This window comes from Mercenaria mercenaria, chromosome 13 (genome assembly GCF_021730395.1).
Source record: "Mercenaria mercenaria strain notata chromosome 13, MADL_Memer_1, whole genome shotgun sequence".
In the NCBI taxonomy this organism is placed as follows: Eukaryota; Metazoa; Mollusca; class Bivalvia; order Venerida; family Veneridae; genus Mercenaria; species Mercenaria mercenaria.
The window spans coordinates 29,237,829-29,257,322 of NC_069373.1; the positions used below are offsets into that span (position 1 = coordinate 29,237,829).

The 19,494-nt window shown below is 34.6% G+C and overlaps 1 protein-coding gene across 1 annotated transcript; it reads left to right on the forward strand.

Moving 5' to 3' along the window:
• The first annotated feature begins 7,161 nt into the window (after positions 1-7,161).
• LOC123529352 (uncharacterized) lies at positions 7,162-19,415 on the forward strand. The gene is made up of 4 exons (XM_045309664.2): positions 7,162-7,295; positions 12,674-12,859; positions 13,776-14,198; positions 15,585-19,415. The coding sequence occupies exons 3-4, from the start codon at positions 13,894-13,896 to the stop codon at positions 16,930-16,932; spliced, it is 1,653 nt and encodes a 550-aa protein (XP_045165599.2). The 5' UTR covers positions 7,162-7,295; positions 12,674-12,859; positions 13,776-13,893; the 3' UTR covers positions 16,933-19,415.
• Positions 19,416-19,494: the final 79 nt, after the last annotated feature.

The window sequence follows — 19,494 nt, forward strand, 5'->3', positions numbered from 1 at the left end:
CTCTGCAATATTTGTATTTCTATGTAATTCAGCATTTGAAAATTTAGGTACACTATTATAATGATTGAAATTGTAATTTAGTTGTCAGAAATACAATATCTAAGATTTAAGAAATAATAAATATGCTCCAATATTTTATCAGCAAATAAAATCTAGGCAGGCATTCAGATGTATAATGATTAAATCAAGAGGGGTTAGCAGGAGAAATTTAAAACAGAGAACCCATAATGGCGATCAATTGATTTCATGGGATAACGTTTACTTATGTAGCATTTTGACATCCATCAGGCAATAATGTAGCACTGGCTCACTGTTCGTACCATAAAATGCTGAAATCATATATGGGGAATACAAAGCGACTGCCGATATTTAATTTAATGATTAAATGTAGGAACGCATTTATTATTTTAATTTTAAACACGCAAAAATTGCAATAATGTTGAACTACATTTTAGCATACGATCTGTATTTTTGTGATGTTGGTACTGAATATTTGCTTTTTAGGGATTTTGCAGAGGTCAAAATGATTTTATTGCACACAGTTCAGTACAAAGTTTTATCATGATAGTGTGACTACGTTTTACTTCCGTTTAACACTGATGTATTTAGAATTTTAAAAGGCACATATAATGGATTAATTCGAGGTAGAACCTCTAGCTTACAATCGTTAGGGAGTTAAATGTAATAGCCGAATATTTTTAATTGTAGAATAATGTATAAGTTGTTTTTCTTTATCTTTAGCCTGTAAACTCAGAGAGTTATTGTCCAATTAGCTTTACATATATAAAACTTTTTGTATTAATATTGAAATGTTGTGTCCCGGTGATGAGTTTCGCTTCAACTTTACTGAAAAGAAAATTAGATATTTACCTGTGTATCAGATATAAAATATAATTATCATTTTTGAAGTTTTGTGTTTTTGGAGTCTGTATTGTTATTGTATTAACTATTACATATTTACAAATGAGAATACCCAGATTTGAGGCAGGAATTTCTATACCAGTGGTCCATGTTTTCTTAAAATTTTGCGATAAATTATCCTGAGAATCTATTAAAGGGAATTCCTATAGTTTTTTATGCGCATCTTTCTGCGCAGCCGACACTTTCTATGGAAAACTGAACTGAAGTCAACATTTGTTGAAACATGTTACAGACAATCTTAAATATGAGGAATCTTGAATGAAATAACATTTTTGATAAGTTTTATCAGTAATCAAATGTTGATACTGGTTTATGTTGTATTGACAAGTATCATGCCTGACAGGTATCTTGCTATTTTTGTGGTTGTGTTTTCACATCGCATTTTAGTACAAAGACAGTGTTGTTCATATAATGTAAGATAATTGACTTAGTACTGATAAGACAGTATCACCTTTCAGATTATTTAGTATTCAGTTATAGAAAGAATTAAGAATTTTTAAAACTATTTTTCAACTTCTAGCCACATACATGTAATCAAATTGGCCAGGTTCGCGCCATTTTCCGTCCAAACAGGTGTTGTATTCTAGCGGTCTTAACATAAAATTTAACCTGGTGACCCATAAATTTTTAACCATTTTTATGCTCACAATACAATTATCTATACACAAGAAAAACAGGAAAAAATTCTATGAAAGAGTTTTTTCAAAATTTAAAAAAAATTATTCTTCACTATGGGTATTTTTCATTGAAAAAAGTTCACAAAAGTAAATATGAAACAATATTTTTTTTTCATTTGTACACATTTTAAGGATAGAGTGTTACAAATATGACTATGATATCAAATAAGTATATAATAAAATCTGTAAAAAGAAAAAAAAAACGTTATTGTGCTGTCTTGATGTATATTTTGGTTGGTATTTGTAAAAAAGCAGAAAATTATGAAAATATTGAAAAATCGCTGGCAGTTTCAGCAACAGTGGGTGTGTTCAAATCAATTTTTCACGAAAACAAGCCTGGTGACCTATTGTTTTTATTTGTTCATTGTTTTCAGCACAAATTTTCCTTTCATATAATTTATGTGAATTTAAAAAAATTCTATAAAAGGAAAAAAACTATAGGAATTCTCTTTAATATATAAAAATCAGTGTTAAGATTAAGAAGTGTGTTATAGATGGCAATGTCTAAATTATGTTGAAAAGTCATTAATCTGAACTTGGAAATGGAATGAAATTTTATGGTCTTGGCCAAAAAGGCTATTTTGTGAGGATGTAAATTCATGGTGTTGTACCTCTGAACCTAATATGTAGTGAAATAGGATTTTACTGCTTTGTTGAGATATCATTTGCTGGAAATTTAAGTAGTAGAAAATATATAAAATGTAAAAAGCTGTGAGTGAACTGCTGAGAACTCCTACTATGAAATTATTGATTTCATGGGGAACTCATTTTTGTGGATTCACGGTCGAATCAATCCAGGAAAATGAGCGCTCCGTGAAAATTTAAGATTTCACAGAATGAGTTCTCAGCCAGCCGTTCAGCCTTACAGCTTTTAGAAACTAATCTCTAATTTGTTCCAGCTATGTGAGATACGTGATATTGTATGTGAAACATTTTATGGATACAGTCTTGTTTACAGACTTGTGTATATATGTTTTTGATGAAAACTAAAGTTGAATGCATAGTAATGCATATGTAGACATTTATAGATAGCATCAAGCCTTAGCATGTTGTCTCTATTGAACAGTGTACCATTGACTGCATAGAGTACTTTTTAATGTCTATACAATAATTATTACATTGATTTTTCTAGAGCTTTTTTGGCTCAGTGTATTTATATTATGTGAATGCCAAAGATTAAATGATAAAAATCGAGAAATAGAAGTGTTATTATCAGTTTTCTCAAAGTATTTATTTCTGTGGCCTTTTCTTTTTGTGATGTAACTGTTATTAAATTTGTAAGCTTCTGGGGTTAATAGGTTCCAGACATGGTGTTATGCTGTAGTGAGGTGTACTAGGAAATAATATAGAAATATAAGGAACCACAAAATTTAACAGTGGAGTTGTAGAAAGGATAGTCTCTAATAGCCAACATGGGGTAACATAACAATGAAACAGTCAAAGCCAAGAAGAAGAATGGAAAACATACTATCATGGGAGTGTAGGGAGGGGATTGTGGTGGTACTAAGAAACTGAGTTGAAATCTTAAGAGCATTAAAAGTAAAAAAGTGGTTGTGGTATGAAGGAATAGTAAAATTGAAAGGTAGGGTAGATTTCCCAGAAGCACAGAGCACAGCAAGCACAGCCAGAGCCATGCCTCACAAAGAAGTCATGCTACAAATAGAAACTGTAATGAAGAGATACCGTAGACGGGTTGTTTAAAACATTCAAGTTGATTTTAATTATATGCAAGATGCAAAACATGTGGATAGGGTAGAGAAAGGTGTGGGCATACTGGGGGGAGTGGAAAAAAAGCAAGGGAGAATATTCAGCTTCAGACGCACTGTGTATATAACTTGACCACAAACAACAGTAGCGTAAGCATATACAGACAAAGCAAAACTAACAGTCAAGAAAGACAACACAGTGGGACACCGCTTGCAAAGGAAAATACAAGTTATACATATAGGTAAGTGTGAGAAATGTAACAACCTAAAATTGAGGGATGGGGAGAAGAAGTATGGGGTATTAGGATTAGTAAGGAAGAATATGAGATGCAAGAAGTAAGTTAGCATGAGAAATGAAACCAAAACGTAGTAGGTAGGTATACAGCAAGTAGTGGCTGTGTAAGATGTGACAAATCAAGGCCTAACTCCACTGAATATCACTGAACCGTAATTGCGGACGATATGGCATAACTAGTCTTCACACTGATCACTCTTGTACGGTTTGGTGAAGATCTGCCCAATGTTGTACGAAAAGTTGCCAAAATATCATAAATTTGGCAAATGAAGGTCCATAACTCTACTTAAAATCCTTAACTTAATTTGCCCATGATATGCACAACTAAGCTTTGCAATGGTCACTTTTATGAAATTTGGAATAATTCTTCTTGGTGGTATCGGAACAGTTGCACAGACAAGATAAACTACAACACACCAAGAGCCATTGCTCCTCTGTAAATCACTGAACGGGAATATCCCAATGAAATGCATAACTATGCTTGGCATTGATAACTCCTGTAAGGTTTGGAGGAAATCTGCCCATTGGTGTAAGAGAACTTGTAACAAACACAGACTAACAAACTGACAGCTCTTGCATCAGTATATGCACCCCCCCCCCCCCCCCACCCAGTTATTTTAAAGTGAAACTTAGAATACCTCATTATCATAAAGTGGACGTATATATATGATTGTTTGAGTTATGCCCCTTTTTGCACTAAGCTGTATTACAGCATCATCTGTACCAGCTTCCATCCATGGATATACATTGTAGATATATAGGAAGTGGACATACGCATGTATCCGCGAGTTTTTTAGTTATGCCCCTTTTTAAACTTTGTCATGACATTATAAACTTATTAATATTACAAATACAATTCAATTCCTGCTAAAGTTCCCATCCAAGTCAAATGAAACTTTATATACAGCCTCACCTTGACGTGGACATCCGCACTTTCCCGGGTGTTACATGACGAAAACATGCGTTAACCCTACATTTGTACAATGTCGTCATTGCCCTTATGCTGACTGTGAAATAACAGTTTAACATGAAAATTCTAGCGAATATTTTCTTGTTATATAGAAAATATTTTTAAAAGCCCCTGTTGTATAATTGTGTTATTTTTTACATTGAGCATCGAAGAATCAGTAAAACGAATAAATTTAGGACACCCTTTTACTATATAGCCAGCATACTGTGATATCTTTTAATTCATATTATGATATTATCAAATGCATTTAGTGACTATTTACGAACATCTTACTGCACATAGTATGTTTTTGATGAATATCTTATAAAAGCAATTTTCGGTTGCTGTGCGTTTAAATGTGTTAAATTAATGATGATGCCACATAATTATTCGAAGTTGATGCTTTAGAAATAAAGAAACCGGACTAATAAAATAATAGTTCTTTTCTTCAATCTTCTACGCATATGGGTAGAGATTTCTGAAGTTGAAGGGAAGCAACTCCTGGATGTAGTTTGACTTTTCTTAAAAACAAGCAGCCCCAGTCAAAATAAGAAATGTCATATTTGGAAAGTTATTATTTCTTACTGGTTACAGGAAGAGTTTGGTATATTTGGTTTAAAGCTATAATTTCCTCCGCCCCTTTTACACACACATCTATTTCAGCTAGATTTTTACTTGAAAAATGCGCATAATTCCACTAATAATATTTTAAGATTTCATTAAAGACGATCAATTACATATATGCAAGTTCTGTTAGAACAAAGGAACGCATTACATCCCTATAAGAACCCAAACCAAAATTGCAAGCTTAATTAAGCTTACATTAAGGTCGCAGCAGTTGCAATCTTAAGAAGTTTGCGGCAAAATTGTTTTAGCGTGCAGCAATATTTGTATTGCGATTGGAACCGTCGCAGCCTTTATTTAAGCTTGCGCAAACTAATGCGCGCGCTCCCTGCAATCTATTTAAAATCTTGCAAGCTAGTAAGGTTGCGCACACTTGCGATTGGAACCATAGCGATCTTAATTGTGACCTTGCAAGTTTGCACAATCATAATAAGATTGCAATGTTGCAAGCTTACAGAATCATTACAAGATTGCAAGCTTGCGCAATCTTGCAAGCTTACACAATCATAACAAGATTGCAAGCATGTTCAAGGTCTCTCGCAACCTTGTTATGATCACGCAAGCTTGCAACACTATCTTCCTCAACCTTATTTAGGATTGTGAGACAGTTTAATAACATTATTGTCTAAAAATTTAATTATATTATGTACTTCATTTAATTTGACAATCTGCACAGTTTATAAAATTTTCGCACTTTCAACGAAACAATATGTAGTGATCAATAGATAAATACTTAAAAATCAGGGAAATACTTTTTAAAACAACGTATTTTGACATAAAAAAAATAATTATTATGAAATATATTACCTCCCTTTTATACGTATCAGTGAACTAAAATAGTTTTAAAAAGGTAAAAGGTTACAGGATCGCAAGCCAGTTGCAGTCTTAAATAGTATTAAAATCGCAGGATGCCCGCTGCAAGCTTGCAAAGCAAGACTTATCCGTAAGAAGTCGCCCTGACTTCATCAGTGTTGTTACATTTTCTGGTCCTTCGGGAACATTGATTTCAACTCATTTAGATATGAAGATTGAATACTGCTTAAGTCGGTGCTAGGGGGCGTGGACAGTGTTGCATTTTCCATTACTGCCCATAAACAGACTCAATCAAACCGAGTCTGCAATTTTCACTGTTTGCCTTGTTCTCGATGCTTCCGAGGGATCTACTTTCCAGATTTTATCCGCAAACTTAATTTCTATGCGAGCATCCGCAAGCATTATATTACATGACTGCAATCTTGCTTATGGCAAACTTCTCACAAGCTTGCCGCATGCTTGTATTTAGGTTTTGGAAGTGCACCATTTATTATTTTGTATGAAAATTTGTAATTGGGAAATATTTAGAAAGCGGAACATTTCTCTTTATTTTCAATATAACTGCTTCTTTTACATTTGCTAGATATTAGGCGTGACATTTCAATGATCTAAACTAAATGGCAAATTTAAAACAGCCTGTGTAACTCCGAATTCAGTCTTGGTTACGTAATCATGATAGTGAAAGGAGATGATATTAATTTTACAAACGAATTTTGCCTAAAGATACTGAAAACCCGGGGAAGTGCATCTTGAGCAAATTGAAATTGGTCCAACCGTCAATGTAACTACGTCTTAGATTTACCGCCAACTTTCACGCTGCATCTATATTCCCGTATACTCTGGCTACCTCGTCTTAATGATTCGTGTACTAATGATTTTTAAATGTGATTAAAATTGTGAGCTCAGTCGTTTCAGTGTCGGGCAAATCTTCCAATGTTTTAAACTAACAGTATACAGATAAAAATTAATATTCGGCTTCTAAAAAAACTCTAATTGGCTGGAACTACTACATTTAACTGACTTTTTACTTTGACTTTCATGTCAGATGATGTCTTTTAATCAACAAGATCCTAGTGCTATCCTCTGGAAATTCAGCCCATGTTTTCTTTTGAAGTGATTATCATGGTTTATCTACTAAAAATACGTCCTAGTAGTTCATCGACATTATTCACCCCTGGCCAACACTCTCGTAGTGGTAAAATATATTGTAAGACGAGTGAAATTTAGAAATTTGTGAACTGAAACGAAAAGCAATTACTTAACCTGGATCGCAAATTTGGTTGCCGCAAATTTCAGACACAGAATTAAAGGTAGGTCCATTATTTGTTCTTTTGATAGTGTATGTTACTTATAAACACTGTTAATACAACACGTAAAAAAATAAAACATGATTGAACAATATTGCTGGGCAATTTGACGTATATTTCATCTACTTAGAGGTATATTTACAACAGTGTACGTTGAAATCTCCATTATCATTCCAGACATGTATACAGAAAATATAAATGATGAACAACTATACATAAAAAAATTCTTTAAAAAAATATACTGTAATCTGATGACATACGGGTACATTGATGATGCATACCAGACATTTTTCAATTTTTATCTGGCTCACCAGAGCGTTACGTTAATCAATGTGACGGCTGTGTTGGTTTTTATTTATAGTTTTTTTATGTAAATGTAGAATTCCGTATGTTAATATCATACTACTTTGAACACTTTAAAGTAGCTAAAATTACATTTTGATCGTGTGTTTATGAACAAGCAAATGAAGAGGTAATACATATTAACAGATAAAGATAACCTGTACTCAGATCACAATGCAAAGAAAAAACTATTTCTGGTTTCTGCTAAGAAAAATAAGTAAGTAGTATAGCACTGTTCAATAATAAACAAAAGTAGTATGTGAACATTTTGACAGCATTTTAATGATGTACATATCGTTCATTGTCGAAGACACGGGAGGCATATTTGAACTGTCCGTGAGTCATTCCGTTCATGTCCGTTACACTTTCTTGTGTACTAAATTTCTCCTACAGTTTTCAAAAAGTTCAAACGAAACTTTGCATAAATCATCGACTTCTATGTCCAATCGTTAGTTTTTGAATTCTGTATAGAATATCTTTCTTAGAGTAAGCCATAGTCCAGTTACATCCGTACATTGTGTACTCCCTCCTACAATTTGCGTCCAGTTAAAGTGGAACTATTTCCATCCAGTTAAGTATGATCACCTGCGCATATGTATATCTGCTGGACATATGAATGAACTATGCCCTGCTTTTGGACTTATAGTAGCTCAAAAAGTTGAACCCGAACCAAATTTTTAACAAGGAAAGTTATATACCAAAATGTTCGTAAAGGTCTGAAGTTTATCAGGCTGCTGGCATAAATTGGCATAAATGGTGGCGATCTGAGAAATCTAAGATGGAGTCCAAGATGGCCGCCACAAAAGTAATGATGACTACAATGTTTCAACACACTGTCATGTCTACATTTTCATATAAATTTTAATTATTTTTCTGTTTATTATTTTACTACGATATGTCAGATTTTATGGGTATCTATTTAACATAAATTGCCTAAAATGATTATGAAGATTAAAGGTTAAAAGGTCAAATAACCATAAAACTCAAATATCGGACAGATAAAAGTATATATCTAGCGTATGATTTCAGGACAACAGTACCCTGAATACTACTCAGTGAGCAGTACTCACGGTAATGCGAACACTACACAGGGAGCAGTACTCACAGTGCCTTGAACACTACTCAGTGAGCAGTACTAACCGTGTCGTGAACACTACTCAGAGAGAAGTACTCACGTTGCCGTGAACACTACTCAGTGAGCAGTACTCACAGTGCCGTGAACACTACTAGATGTGTTCTGTGAAAAGTACTCAGAGCTGTGATCACTCCACAGTGATCATTAGTAACCACAGTACACTTAAGAGTCCTTCGCACTGAACACTTCTCACCACTCTTAAAAAGGGACACTGTTGTAAAAAAAATGTGACCGTGCGACCACATACACGCATCACAGGATACCCCTTTCTCTAACGAAAAAGGGGCGAAATTTTTGTCAACCTACCATATCCCCTTTTGGGATAGGTTATCAGTCAACTGTTAAACATAGGGTTTGAAGAAATAGTTTATATATGGCACCTTTCTTACGTTTAAGCAGGGTACTAGTGTCAACTTTTTTAAGTTTTGACAACCGAATATGATTATATGATATATATATATTTTTTTTTTTTGGAAAATATGACGATGATTATTTTTTTCCGCTGCTGTAAAACTGATTTATCAGACTTTTATTTATTTCAGTGGCATCGTCGAAACGTTTTAAATACGTTTCATAATGTTCTGTCAAGGTGCATATATTTCAAGTCATGCAACTATATACTCTATTTTGTATGTTAATCTTTGCTTGAGGCAATATGCGCACAATAATTGAATAGCATTGAAAACCTCTCTATGGATAATACGACATTATCCGTGTCCATGATAACACACATAAATAAATGTACTAATAAAAATATAGAATTTAACACAATTATTATTATTATTATTATATTATTATTATTATATTATTATTATTATTATTATTATATACCACATTTATATAGCACTCTTTTCATATAAAAAATACGTTCAAAAGTGCTTTACATAAAAACATTTACACTCAGTTCCAAAAGAAAGTGTGCACTTAGTTTTCTGTTATTTTTTCTCGGTTATTTTCATGAAAACTTATAATGTTTGGTACCAAAATTTACATCAGTTCGTAAACAAATTGGTGTGCATTTTAGATTTTGAGTTGCAGTCGCTTTAAGTGGTTGCTTTTAATCGAAATAGGACAGGTGTTTAAAATATTTAAACTTAAAAAGTGCACACTTTCTTTTGGAACTGAGTATATATATTGTTCAATAAAAAATGGTAACTGAACTATTATAGAAGAACTTAAAATCACATTACAATAATAAGATACCAAACATTTTAAATTAAGGTAAGCAGATCAAAACATGAAACAAAAAATCAATATCGTACAACATTAACTGACCTATCAAAGACACAGGTTAGAGCAGAATAGAACAGAAATATCTTACATTTTGAACAGACAGAGTTAACCAGTATGATGTCTGCGAAATGCATCACAGCATGCAAACTGTCCCGGATGATTGGGTCAGTCCCCACCTAAACGGGCCGGAGAACATCCATGATACAAAGAATTGTATGAAATAATGCGTCTTTAGCGCTTTTTTGAAACTTTGCAAGGTCTTGCACTCTCTTATGCCAGATGGGAGGGCATTCCATAACCTCGCAGCTGCTGTTTGAAAGCTCCTGTCACCAAATCGCATTGTTTGACATTTGGGCACTACTAGTTTTAATGCATTATTCTGCGATCTCAGAGTTCTGGATGGTGTATATATTTCTAATATGTTCACTACATAAGCTGATGATTGATCTTTGAGTGCCTTATATGTATGTGTTATAATTTTTATTTTACCCTACATTGCACAGGAAGCCAAAGGAGTTCACGCAGCACAGGCGTTATATGGTGGTATCTGGATGTTCTGGTTACGATTCTAGCTGCCGTGTTTTGGACATATTGCAGTTTGTTCATTGACTTTTTGGAATTCCATATAGAAGAGAGTTGCAATATTTACCGAAACAATTACCGAAAACGGACCAAATATGTAGTTTTTCTGATGTTCGATCTCATAATGGATAAAACTTCCTTGAGGGGAATACAAAACATAAAAAAGAACTAAAAACTGACCACAACATTTGTTTTTCGTACCTGCATAACTTCAGGAAGAAAATTAGACACATGTATCAATCAACTTCATATCAAGTACCTTTCTGTTTACCTGCTAATTTAAGTCACATTAGTTTGAGTGCCTTTTAGAACAGTTTAACTGTAAAACATCAATTATTGTCATTCTTTTTATCAGATAATCCTTGATTTTTTTAAAAAGGATTTATAAGTTCTAATTTTTAAAACTACAAATTAGTGATAATGAATGGATAAAATTCGTATTTTTAGCAGGTATTTGACCTTTTGACATATATTTCTTTATCGTTAAATATTATAATTTAAATGTTTTACAATTCATGAAAGGTGTGCTGGAATAATTCTACAAAACAATGCATGCCAGCAGTTTATTTCATCAAAAGTGAAAGAAGAAAACCGTATTTTTTTTTTTACAAAAAGCATCTTTTTCATTTTTTCATCTTAGATTTCTCAGCTCGCCACCATTAATGCTAATTTATGCTGGCACTTTCACAATCTGCAAACTTTTACGAACATTTCGGTATATAACATGCCTTGTCAAAAATTGGGATCGGGTCACCCCTAGAAATAGTGGTTTCTTGGCCGAAGTCACCCTACCATTAGCTATAGTACAACTACATATTATATTGTGTATATGCGTACACTATCCAGACTTTCATATTTGAACATTATGTTTGAGATATGACCTTTTTTTTACTTAGCCATATTACAAAATAGAAAAAGTGTAAATCCAAAGGTCGCCCAATAGGACATCAACGAAAATGTTGCAGGTTCGGTTTGATTGAGCCTGTTCATGGACGGTATAGTACACGCCCTCTAAATTCTAATCCCGGATTGAGCAGAACTCAACATATACACATGTTATATGTATACAAGAATATAATTTAGAGACATCCACAGATGTCTCCATACGGCGGTGCACATGGAACTTTCATTGATGCACAGTATGCAGTTCCATGAAAAGCGGAGTATGGTCCCTAGATAAAATAATGGCTTCGCACTAAGCGAGAAAAAAATTATTGCTCTCCCTGTTGAATATTTACCTTTGATTTTTGTTCCACTCCTGCCGTTTTCATCCGACTTAAATGAAACTTTGTATACACCCTCAACATGAAGTGGACAAGTACATATTTTTTGAACTTTCAAATATGATTATTAATTTTGGAGTAATTCCCATATTGGACTTAAACCTGTTACATCTACATCTTTATCTTGTGTACGCAACTCCTTCTACAGTTCCGATCCAGTCATGAATAAGACATGAACTAGTCCTTTCACGTCAAATGTTAGTTTTTATCTAGCATTTTCAGCGGATCAGAGCATGGTGGAGGTATGTGTCATACAGTGTTGACACCCTTCTTGTTATATGCTGGTACGGAGATGGAGAATAACAAAACTACCTGGCAGTGTTTGTCCATATAGCCATAATCACAGAAAGTAATATGCACTGTGAAAGAATCCTGTTTAGGTTTACAGACACTATAATTCCTTCCTGGAAGAGGGTTTACTAAATTGTACTAGGAATTATCTATGAATTAAACCGATAAAAAGCGAAAACGTCTAAGTTTGTTGGATCTGAACCCATATCGTAAAGATGTTAGAGAGCCGTACAAAATGTTCAGTTTGTACAATAGTATCTCTGTTTGATAACTGGATGCATCATCATGACTACATTGCTCTGCATTTTACAATTTTCACATATAATATTGGTATTGTCAGACAGTATGTTTATACACTGGTATTAATTGTAAAATGCAGAACAATTCAGCCATCTGTTGATTCTGTCTACCTGGATTATGCAGTAAAAGGTAAATTCTAAACATTTTATTTCAGTTTGTCGAATAATGTCCCAAGATTAAATGGATGTTTAATACGCGTATGATTTGTATTGCAGATTGATAAAAAAATCTTCATACAATGACAATCTGAGCTCCAGAAATAAGAAAATTATCGTATATGAGATCAGACATTGAACACACAGTGACGACCTTCATATTTTTAAACAAGTCTTCAGCTGGGTCGACTGAGGCTAAACACACCACATTGGCTCCAGCAGGCCTAGAAATTTAGACATTTTGATGTGAGTAACACATTCGGCTACAGCTTCTAAACTGCGACATATGCTTTTAAAACATATTAGCAGGACCATATGAACTTGCATTTGTATTAAATAACTATGCTGCTGGCACCTGATCATTGGTAATAAATATGTCATTCTAATCCATTAATCATTTAGGGTAAAAGTTCCATAGTACAGTTGGAAAAATCTTCGCTGTAAATCTGTAAACTGTCAAATTTTAAGGGGGGGAGGGGGTGGAAGAGAGAGAATATCGACAAACCAAGTAAAGTGGAAACTTTTAGCGTTTTATGTTTAGAACTTCCGTTTGTCCGTAGGTAGATAATGCCAGTAGTTCGGGCCAAAAATATGCTTCTGTTGTGTAGTCGAATGAAGTCTTTAATGAATAGATCCTATTTTCCATTGTTTACACATTTCGTTGTAGAATGGGCACTTGTATGCAATTAGAAGGTTTTCAGGTTTTATGTTTTGTAAATCGAAACTCAAAGTATGGCTTTAGTGAGCTGACACGAGTAAATATGTGCCATGTTAAGATAGCACACAACCACTGACAATTCACTAGGAACTATTCAACCCACTATTCTCCTTCCATTTTTCGTCACTCTGTGATAGAACTTTCATGAAGAGTGGGTATTAAAAGGGTAAAGATAAAACAGATCTGAAGTGGGCGTTTGTCATATGAAGCAAAAAAAAAAAGATCTGACTTAGTGACCATTAACCTGTTGAAATTATTTTTAACATTCAAATAAATTAAAAATCTGAAGTATCCATAGTATAATTCAGATAATTTATCTTTCAGGGTTCTTTTTGCTGATATATATACCAACATAATAATTCTTGACAGACTTTGCAGAAAAAGTCTTATTCTTTATTTGTTATGATTTAAACTTCTATTTACACTCAACTTTAAATTTTTCAGGATTGTTGGTACCACAACTACAATTGTCCAAAGAGCAGAAAAAAGTCGGGTCTCGAAAATACTGTGTATGGCTTTAAAGAGTATAACAGCCGTGCTGGTTTAAGAATGACCTGGTACAATGGCGGAGGGATCAATCAAAGACGGATCAGATGCAGACTCCGACATAGCATGTACACCGTGTGGAGAAGCCAACATCAGGGAAGAAGCTGTCAAATATTGTCTTGATTGCCAACAATATATGTGTACAACATGCTCAACATATCATGGTCGGCAAAAGGCTACGCGTTTTCATAAGCTTCTAGACAGAGATACTGCCAAGCCAGTGTCGGCGAAATGTCTTTACCACCCAAACAGAGACATTGAGATGTACTGTGGAACGCACGACATGGTGTACTGTTCAAAGTGCATAGCTACCAAACATAGGTTTGTTTTGTCTTAACAATATAGTTATAAGACATAGTTTCTGTTAAGATATTTTAATGAGAGTACACGGCAAAATTTGGTGACTACTTACAATAGAATCTTACCCAGAAGCTATATGTACTTAGAATTACAGCATCTTAAATAATGAGGAATGATTGTCTTGAAAGAACCCCATATTCCGAAGCACTTTATCAGTTGTAGATTTAAGGTATCCGCTGATTTCGTATACTACATTGTCCTAACAACTTATTAAGATTCGCTATGCAAAAGAGCTCATCACAATTGTTATGGTCGCGGTGTCCGTCTGTCCGTCCGTTAGCAATTTCGCGTCCGCTCTGTAACTCTTGAACCTCATGAAGGATTTCAAGGAAACTTGACACAAATGTTCATCAGACCGAAACGACGTGCAGAGTGCATGTTTTGGATGTCTCGCTTCAAGGTCAAAGTCACACTTAGGGGTCAAAGGTCATATCAGCTTGTTTCGTGTCTGCTCTGTAACTCTTGAACTGCTTGAAGGATTTCAAAGAAACTTGGCACAAATGTTCACCACACTGAGACGACGTGCAGAGCCATGTTTCGGATGACTCGCTTCAATGTCAAGGTTATACTTAGGGGTCAAAGGTCATATCAATTTGTTTCGTGTCTGCTCTGTAACTCTTGAACTGCTTAAAGGATTTCAAAGAAACTTGACACAAATGTTCATCAGACCGAGACGACGTGCAGAGCGCATGTTTTGGATGTCTCGCTTCAAGGTTAAAGTCACACTTAGGGGTCAAAGGTCATTTCAGTTTGTTTCGTGTCTGCTCTGTAACCCTTGAACTGCTTGAAGGATTTCAAAGAAACTTGGCACAAATGTTCACCACACTGAGACGACGTGCAGAGCCATGTTTCGGATGACTCGCTTCAATGTCAAGGTTATACTTAGGGGTCAAATGTCATATATGACTTTGCTTTGGGTATATACTCTGTATTGCAGTGCTCGTTTTTATTTGGCAGATCCCTTTTTTGTTCACTTACAATCTTTTTTTGAATTACTTCCCTTTTATGTTACTATAAATAGCTTATTTTGAAACTTTTTATTATTGGCCGTAGGGAAAAACCGAGACCACTTTTCTGTTGTACAACATGAATGGTACCTCCAATTTTAGGTGTACATACCTGTACCTTGTAAGGATTTTTCTGGACTTAGAACTTGTTGCGGAATTTCTTCCCTTTGTTGTTCCTGTCCTTTGGGCTTTAACAGTCAAGTTCTTTAAATTTTGCTCCCGTCCTCTGATGTAACCCTTCGGGCGTATATTGCCCCGCTTGCCGGAGCTTATTTCGTTTCATTTACCAAATGATTGTACTTGTAGTTTACATTCAGACTAATTGCTTTTTGTTACCTAGAGCTTGCTGTGGAGTGACAGATATAGATGAAATAAAGACAGGGTCTGTTCCTCATAAAGAGATAAGACGTATACAAAATGATACAAGAAACATTAAACAGCGCTTAGCAGACACCGACAAGAAGACACAGCAAAGGATCGAGTGCCTTGAAAATCAAAAAGATGAAATACCTGCAGAAATAGAGGAAGTTGAACAAAGCTTAATAGAACAAATCCGGAAATTAAAACGTGAAGCAATGGATACTCTAAACATGGAATATATTTTAGTCAAAGACGAACTGAAGTCCAATGTCAACCTGATCGCAGATCTGAAAAAGGAAATAGAGAAGGCAAGTAGCCAGTTGCAGACATTAGCAAGTATGAGTGCGAGGCAGCAGTTTGTTCAGATGAAACTGATACAAAAGGCTATAAATGACGCAGAAAACTTGTTTGCCAACAGCGAGGACAAAGGAAGATTTGCTTTATACTTTGCAGAAAATTCCGATTTAAAGACTGCAGTTATGACAGCGACATCTATAGGACATGTAAGTAACGTTACGGAAAATAAACAAACTGTCCCGAGGTTATTTAAGGTGAAATCGAAGAAGGAGATTAATGTTAGAATGCAAAATGACAAAGAAGGGTGTCACATAACAGATATATGTCAGCTTCAGGACGGTACGATCATACTGGCTGACTGGGGAAATCGAAAGATAAAGAGGCTTGACATGGATTACAGCGTCAAAGACCATCTTGACTTAGGTCACAGACTCAGTGGTATCTGTTGTACAGGTCAGAATGAAGTCGCAGTGAAAATGCACAACGACAAAGTTCAGTTTATATCAGTCGGCAGCTCATTGTCTAAGCTGAGAGAGATATGTGTAGAAGGCGGAGGTTGGTTAGGAATTGCATACGATACTGGGGAATTGTGGATATCTACCGGAAGTGATCGTGGTGTCAAAGTCTACAGTACATCTGGTGCTCTACTGAAAACTATGAATGGTAGGAATATATTTAAATCGTGTACTGAACACTTGGCTGTCTGTGGGGAAACTGTTACTGTAACAGACTATAGTAATGGTGCAGTCTGTCTGGGAAGAGATGGTACGGTAAAAAGACAAATGCGGGACGGAAGGCTTGCCAACACAGAAGGTGTATGTGTATCTGGTGATGGAACAATATTCCTGTCCGGAAGAAATTCAAATAATATATTGATGTTTGATAAGGATGGGAAATGTCTTGGAGAGTTGGTAGCTAATGACCCTGGACTAGTAAATCCAGTGGCATTGCATTACGACGAAAAGTCTGATTGTATAATTGTGACGAGTGATTTTTCTGACAGAATCACGATTTTGGATATTTCTGATTAAATGTACATGCAAATTTATGGCAACAACTTAGTGCATATCATGATGATTACTGAAAATGGTAAATAGACGTAACTTCCAGTTACAGCGAAATTTGAATTTGAAGAGACAAAAAAAGTGAAAGTTATATAGTCGATCTCTTACCGTTACCTCACAATAAGTTTCATTTCAATATATGTAAAATGAATGAACTGAAACGCTTAGAAAATCCGACCTGACAGAGAACACTGGTAAAACAAAAGCCTTTGATTAAATTAACCACAAAAGGGTGTCCAAACCAAAACAGACCGAACATGTAAATAAAGAAACAACACAACCAAAAACAAATGGAAAATTGAACAAATCAGTATAACAGTAACAGTCGGCAGTAGTCCATAGCCAGTCAATAGATTGTCAGTTAAAATATACAGTACAATTTATTGAATAAAGGTAACAAATGTAATGGGTCATTTAGCAAAACAGAAGTAACCAAATTAAATCCAAAAATAGAAGCAGATCCTCATCAACTAAACGAAAAAACTCTTCACCTGACCAAGAGAAAATCCACGAGAAAAAGTACAAAGTTACGCAAAGTCCAGAAACATCTGACACTGAAATTGATAGACTTTAAATTTGTGACACTGAACAAAAATACCAATTTGTACAAAGTAGAGAAACAATGAATGGCAATGATAGTTTAAGTTGTACACAAGGTGAGGCACAAGATCAACAAGGGTCACAGTTACATGTGTTCCCGCAGCATGTTTACAATATGGGCTCAGCAATGATGCCATATATATCAGCCCCAGTACTAATGACCTCTTTTCTACATCCACCAAATATACAGTCCACAAGTTTATCTAACCATGATCTAGTGAGAATAGTCAACCTTCTCAAAGAAGCATTAAAAGAAGTATGAAAGTAGATGAAAAACTTCAGCGATGGAAAAAGATATTGATATTCTCAAAGAAGAAATAAAAGATCTGAAAATGAAAAACACTGAACTACAGCAGAAACAAGACGAAGCAGAGCAATATAGTAGAAGAAATAGTGTAAGAATAAGTAACTATAATTTAAAGAAGAAACAGTCGAAAATAGAGTTAGCATAGTAGCAACACTTGCTGCAAAATCAAAAGTCAACATAACAAATGCTGACATAGATAATTCAAACAGAGTTGGTGCAAAGAGAAAAGAATAACACAGAGATATTACAGTCAAGTTTACCGCTTACAGAGCAAAGATAGAAGGAAGAAAAGCTCTAAAGAAACTAGGTGAAAATGGCTACATAAATGATGACCTAAGAAGACATAGAAGTGACATTGTCCAGATGAAGCAAGACAGGTGAAAAGGGATGACAGCACCAATGCCAAAGGTTCATGGACTTTTAATGGATCAATATACATTCAAACGCTCACAGATGAAGCTGTGAAAATAAACAATAGACTTGATTTGAAGAAATATCAATCTAAGCTACCAGAACTAGCGGAATATGAAGTATAACGAGTAAGTTACATATAACTGGCCATTGAAGAACTGTGATGTATTACATGTATATGTGTAAACTGTTTATATATCTGAGTGTATCTGAGTATATATCAAAAGTAGTTTGAAGCTTATGATTTGCTTTGTAGACTATGATAATCCTTGTATATAGAGAGAGAATATATCTAAATTAGATTGAAACCTATGATTAGCTTTGTATGTAAACTAAAAGGGAGTTGTTCTGTTTAATATGTTAGTTTGGTAATGAGTATGTTGATGGTGATTATGTTGATAATTATGGTTTGATGGTTGATATGTTGATGATTACGATGATGATGGTGATGATAATAATGATGATGAGTAAGATGATGAAAGTGGTGAGTATGACGTTAAAGATAATGATGAATGTTGTTTTGATGGTGTACAGGTAACATAATATTAAGAGAAGAAGAAGAAGATGAAGAAGAAGAAGACGAATGATGATTATGATGATGATGATGATGTATACAATTATGACAGCTCGAATAAAGACTACATAAAAATACTGGGTTAATTAAATAGTCATTAGTTTGATTGTTCTGTGATGAATTAACTACTTGTATGATATGTGATGGTGATGATGATGATGATGATTATGATGATGAATACAAGTATGACAGCTAGACTAAAGACTGCATGAGAATACTGTATAAATTAAATGGCCATAAATGTTTTTGGTTTGTGACGAATTAACTATCTGAATGCTATGTGATGATGATGTTGGCTACTGTTGTGATAGCTTAACCGTGTGGAGAAGCCAACATCAGGGAAGAAGCTGTCAAATATTGTCTCGATTGCCAGGAATATATGTGTGCAACATGCACAACATATCATGGTCGACAAAAGGCTACGCGTTTTCATAAGCTTCTAGACAGAGATACTGCCAAGCCAGGGACGGCGAAATGTCTTTACCACCCAAATAGAGACATTGAGATGTACTGTGGAACGCACGACATGGTCTACTGTTCAAAGTGCATAGCTACCAAACATAGGTTTGTTTTGTCTTAACACTATAGTTATAAGACATAGATAGTCTAGTTATAGGACATAATTTCTGTTAAGATT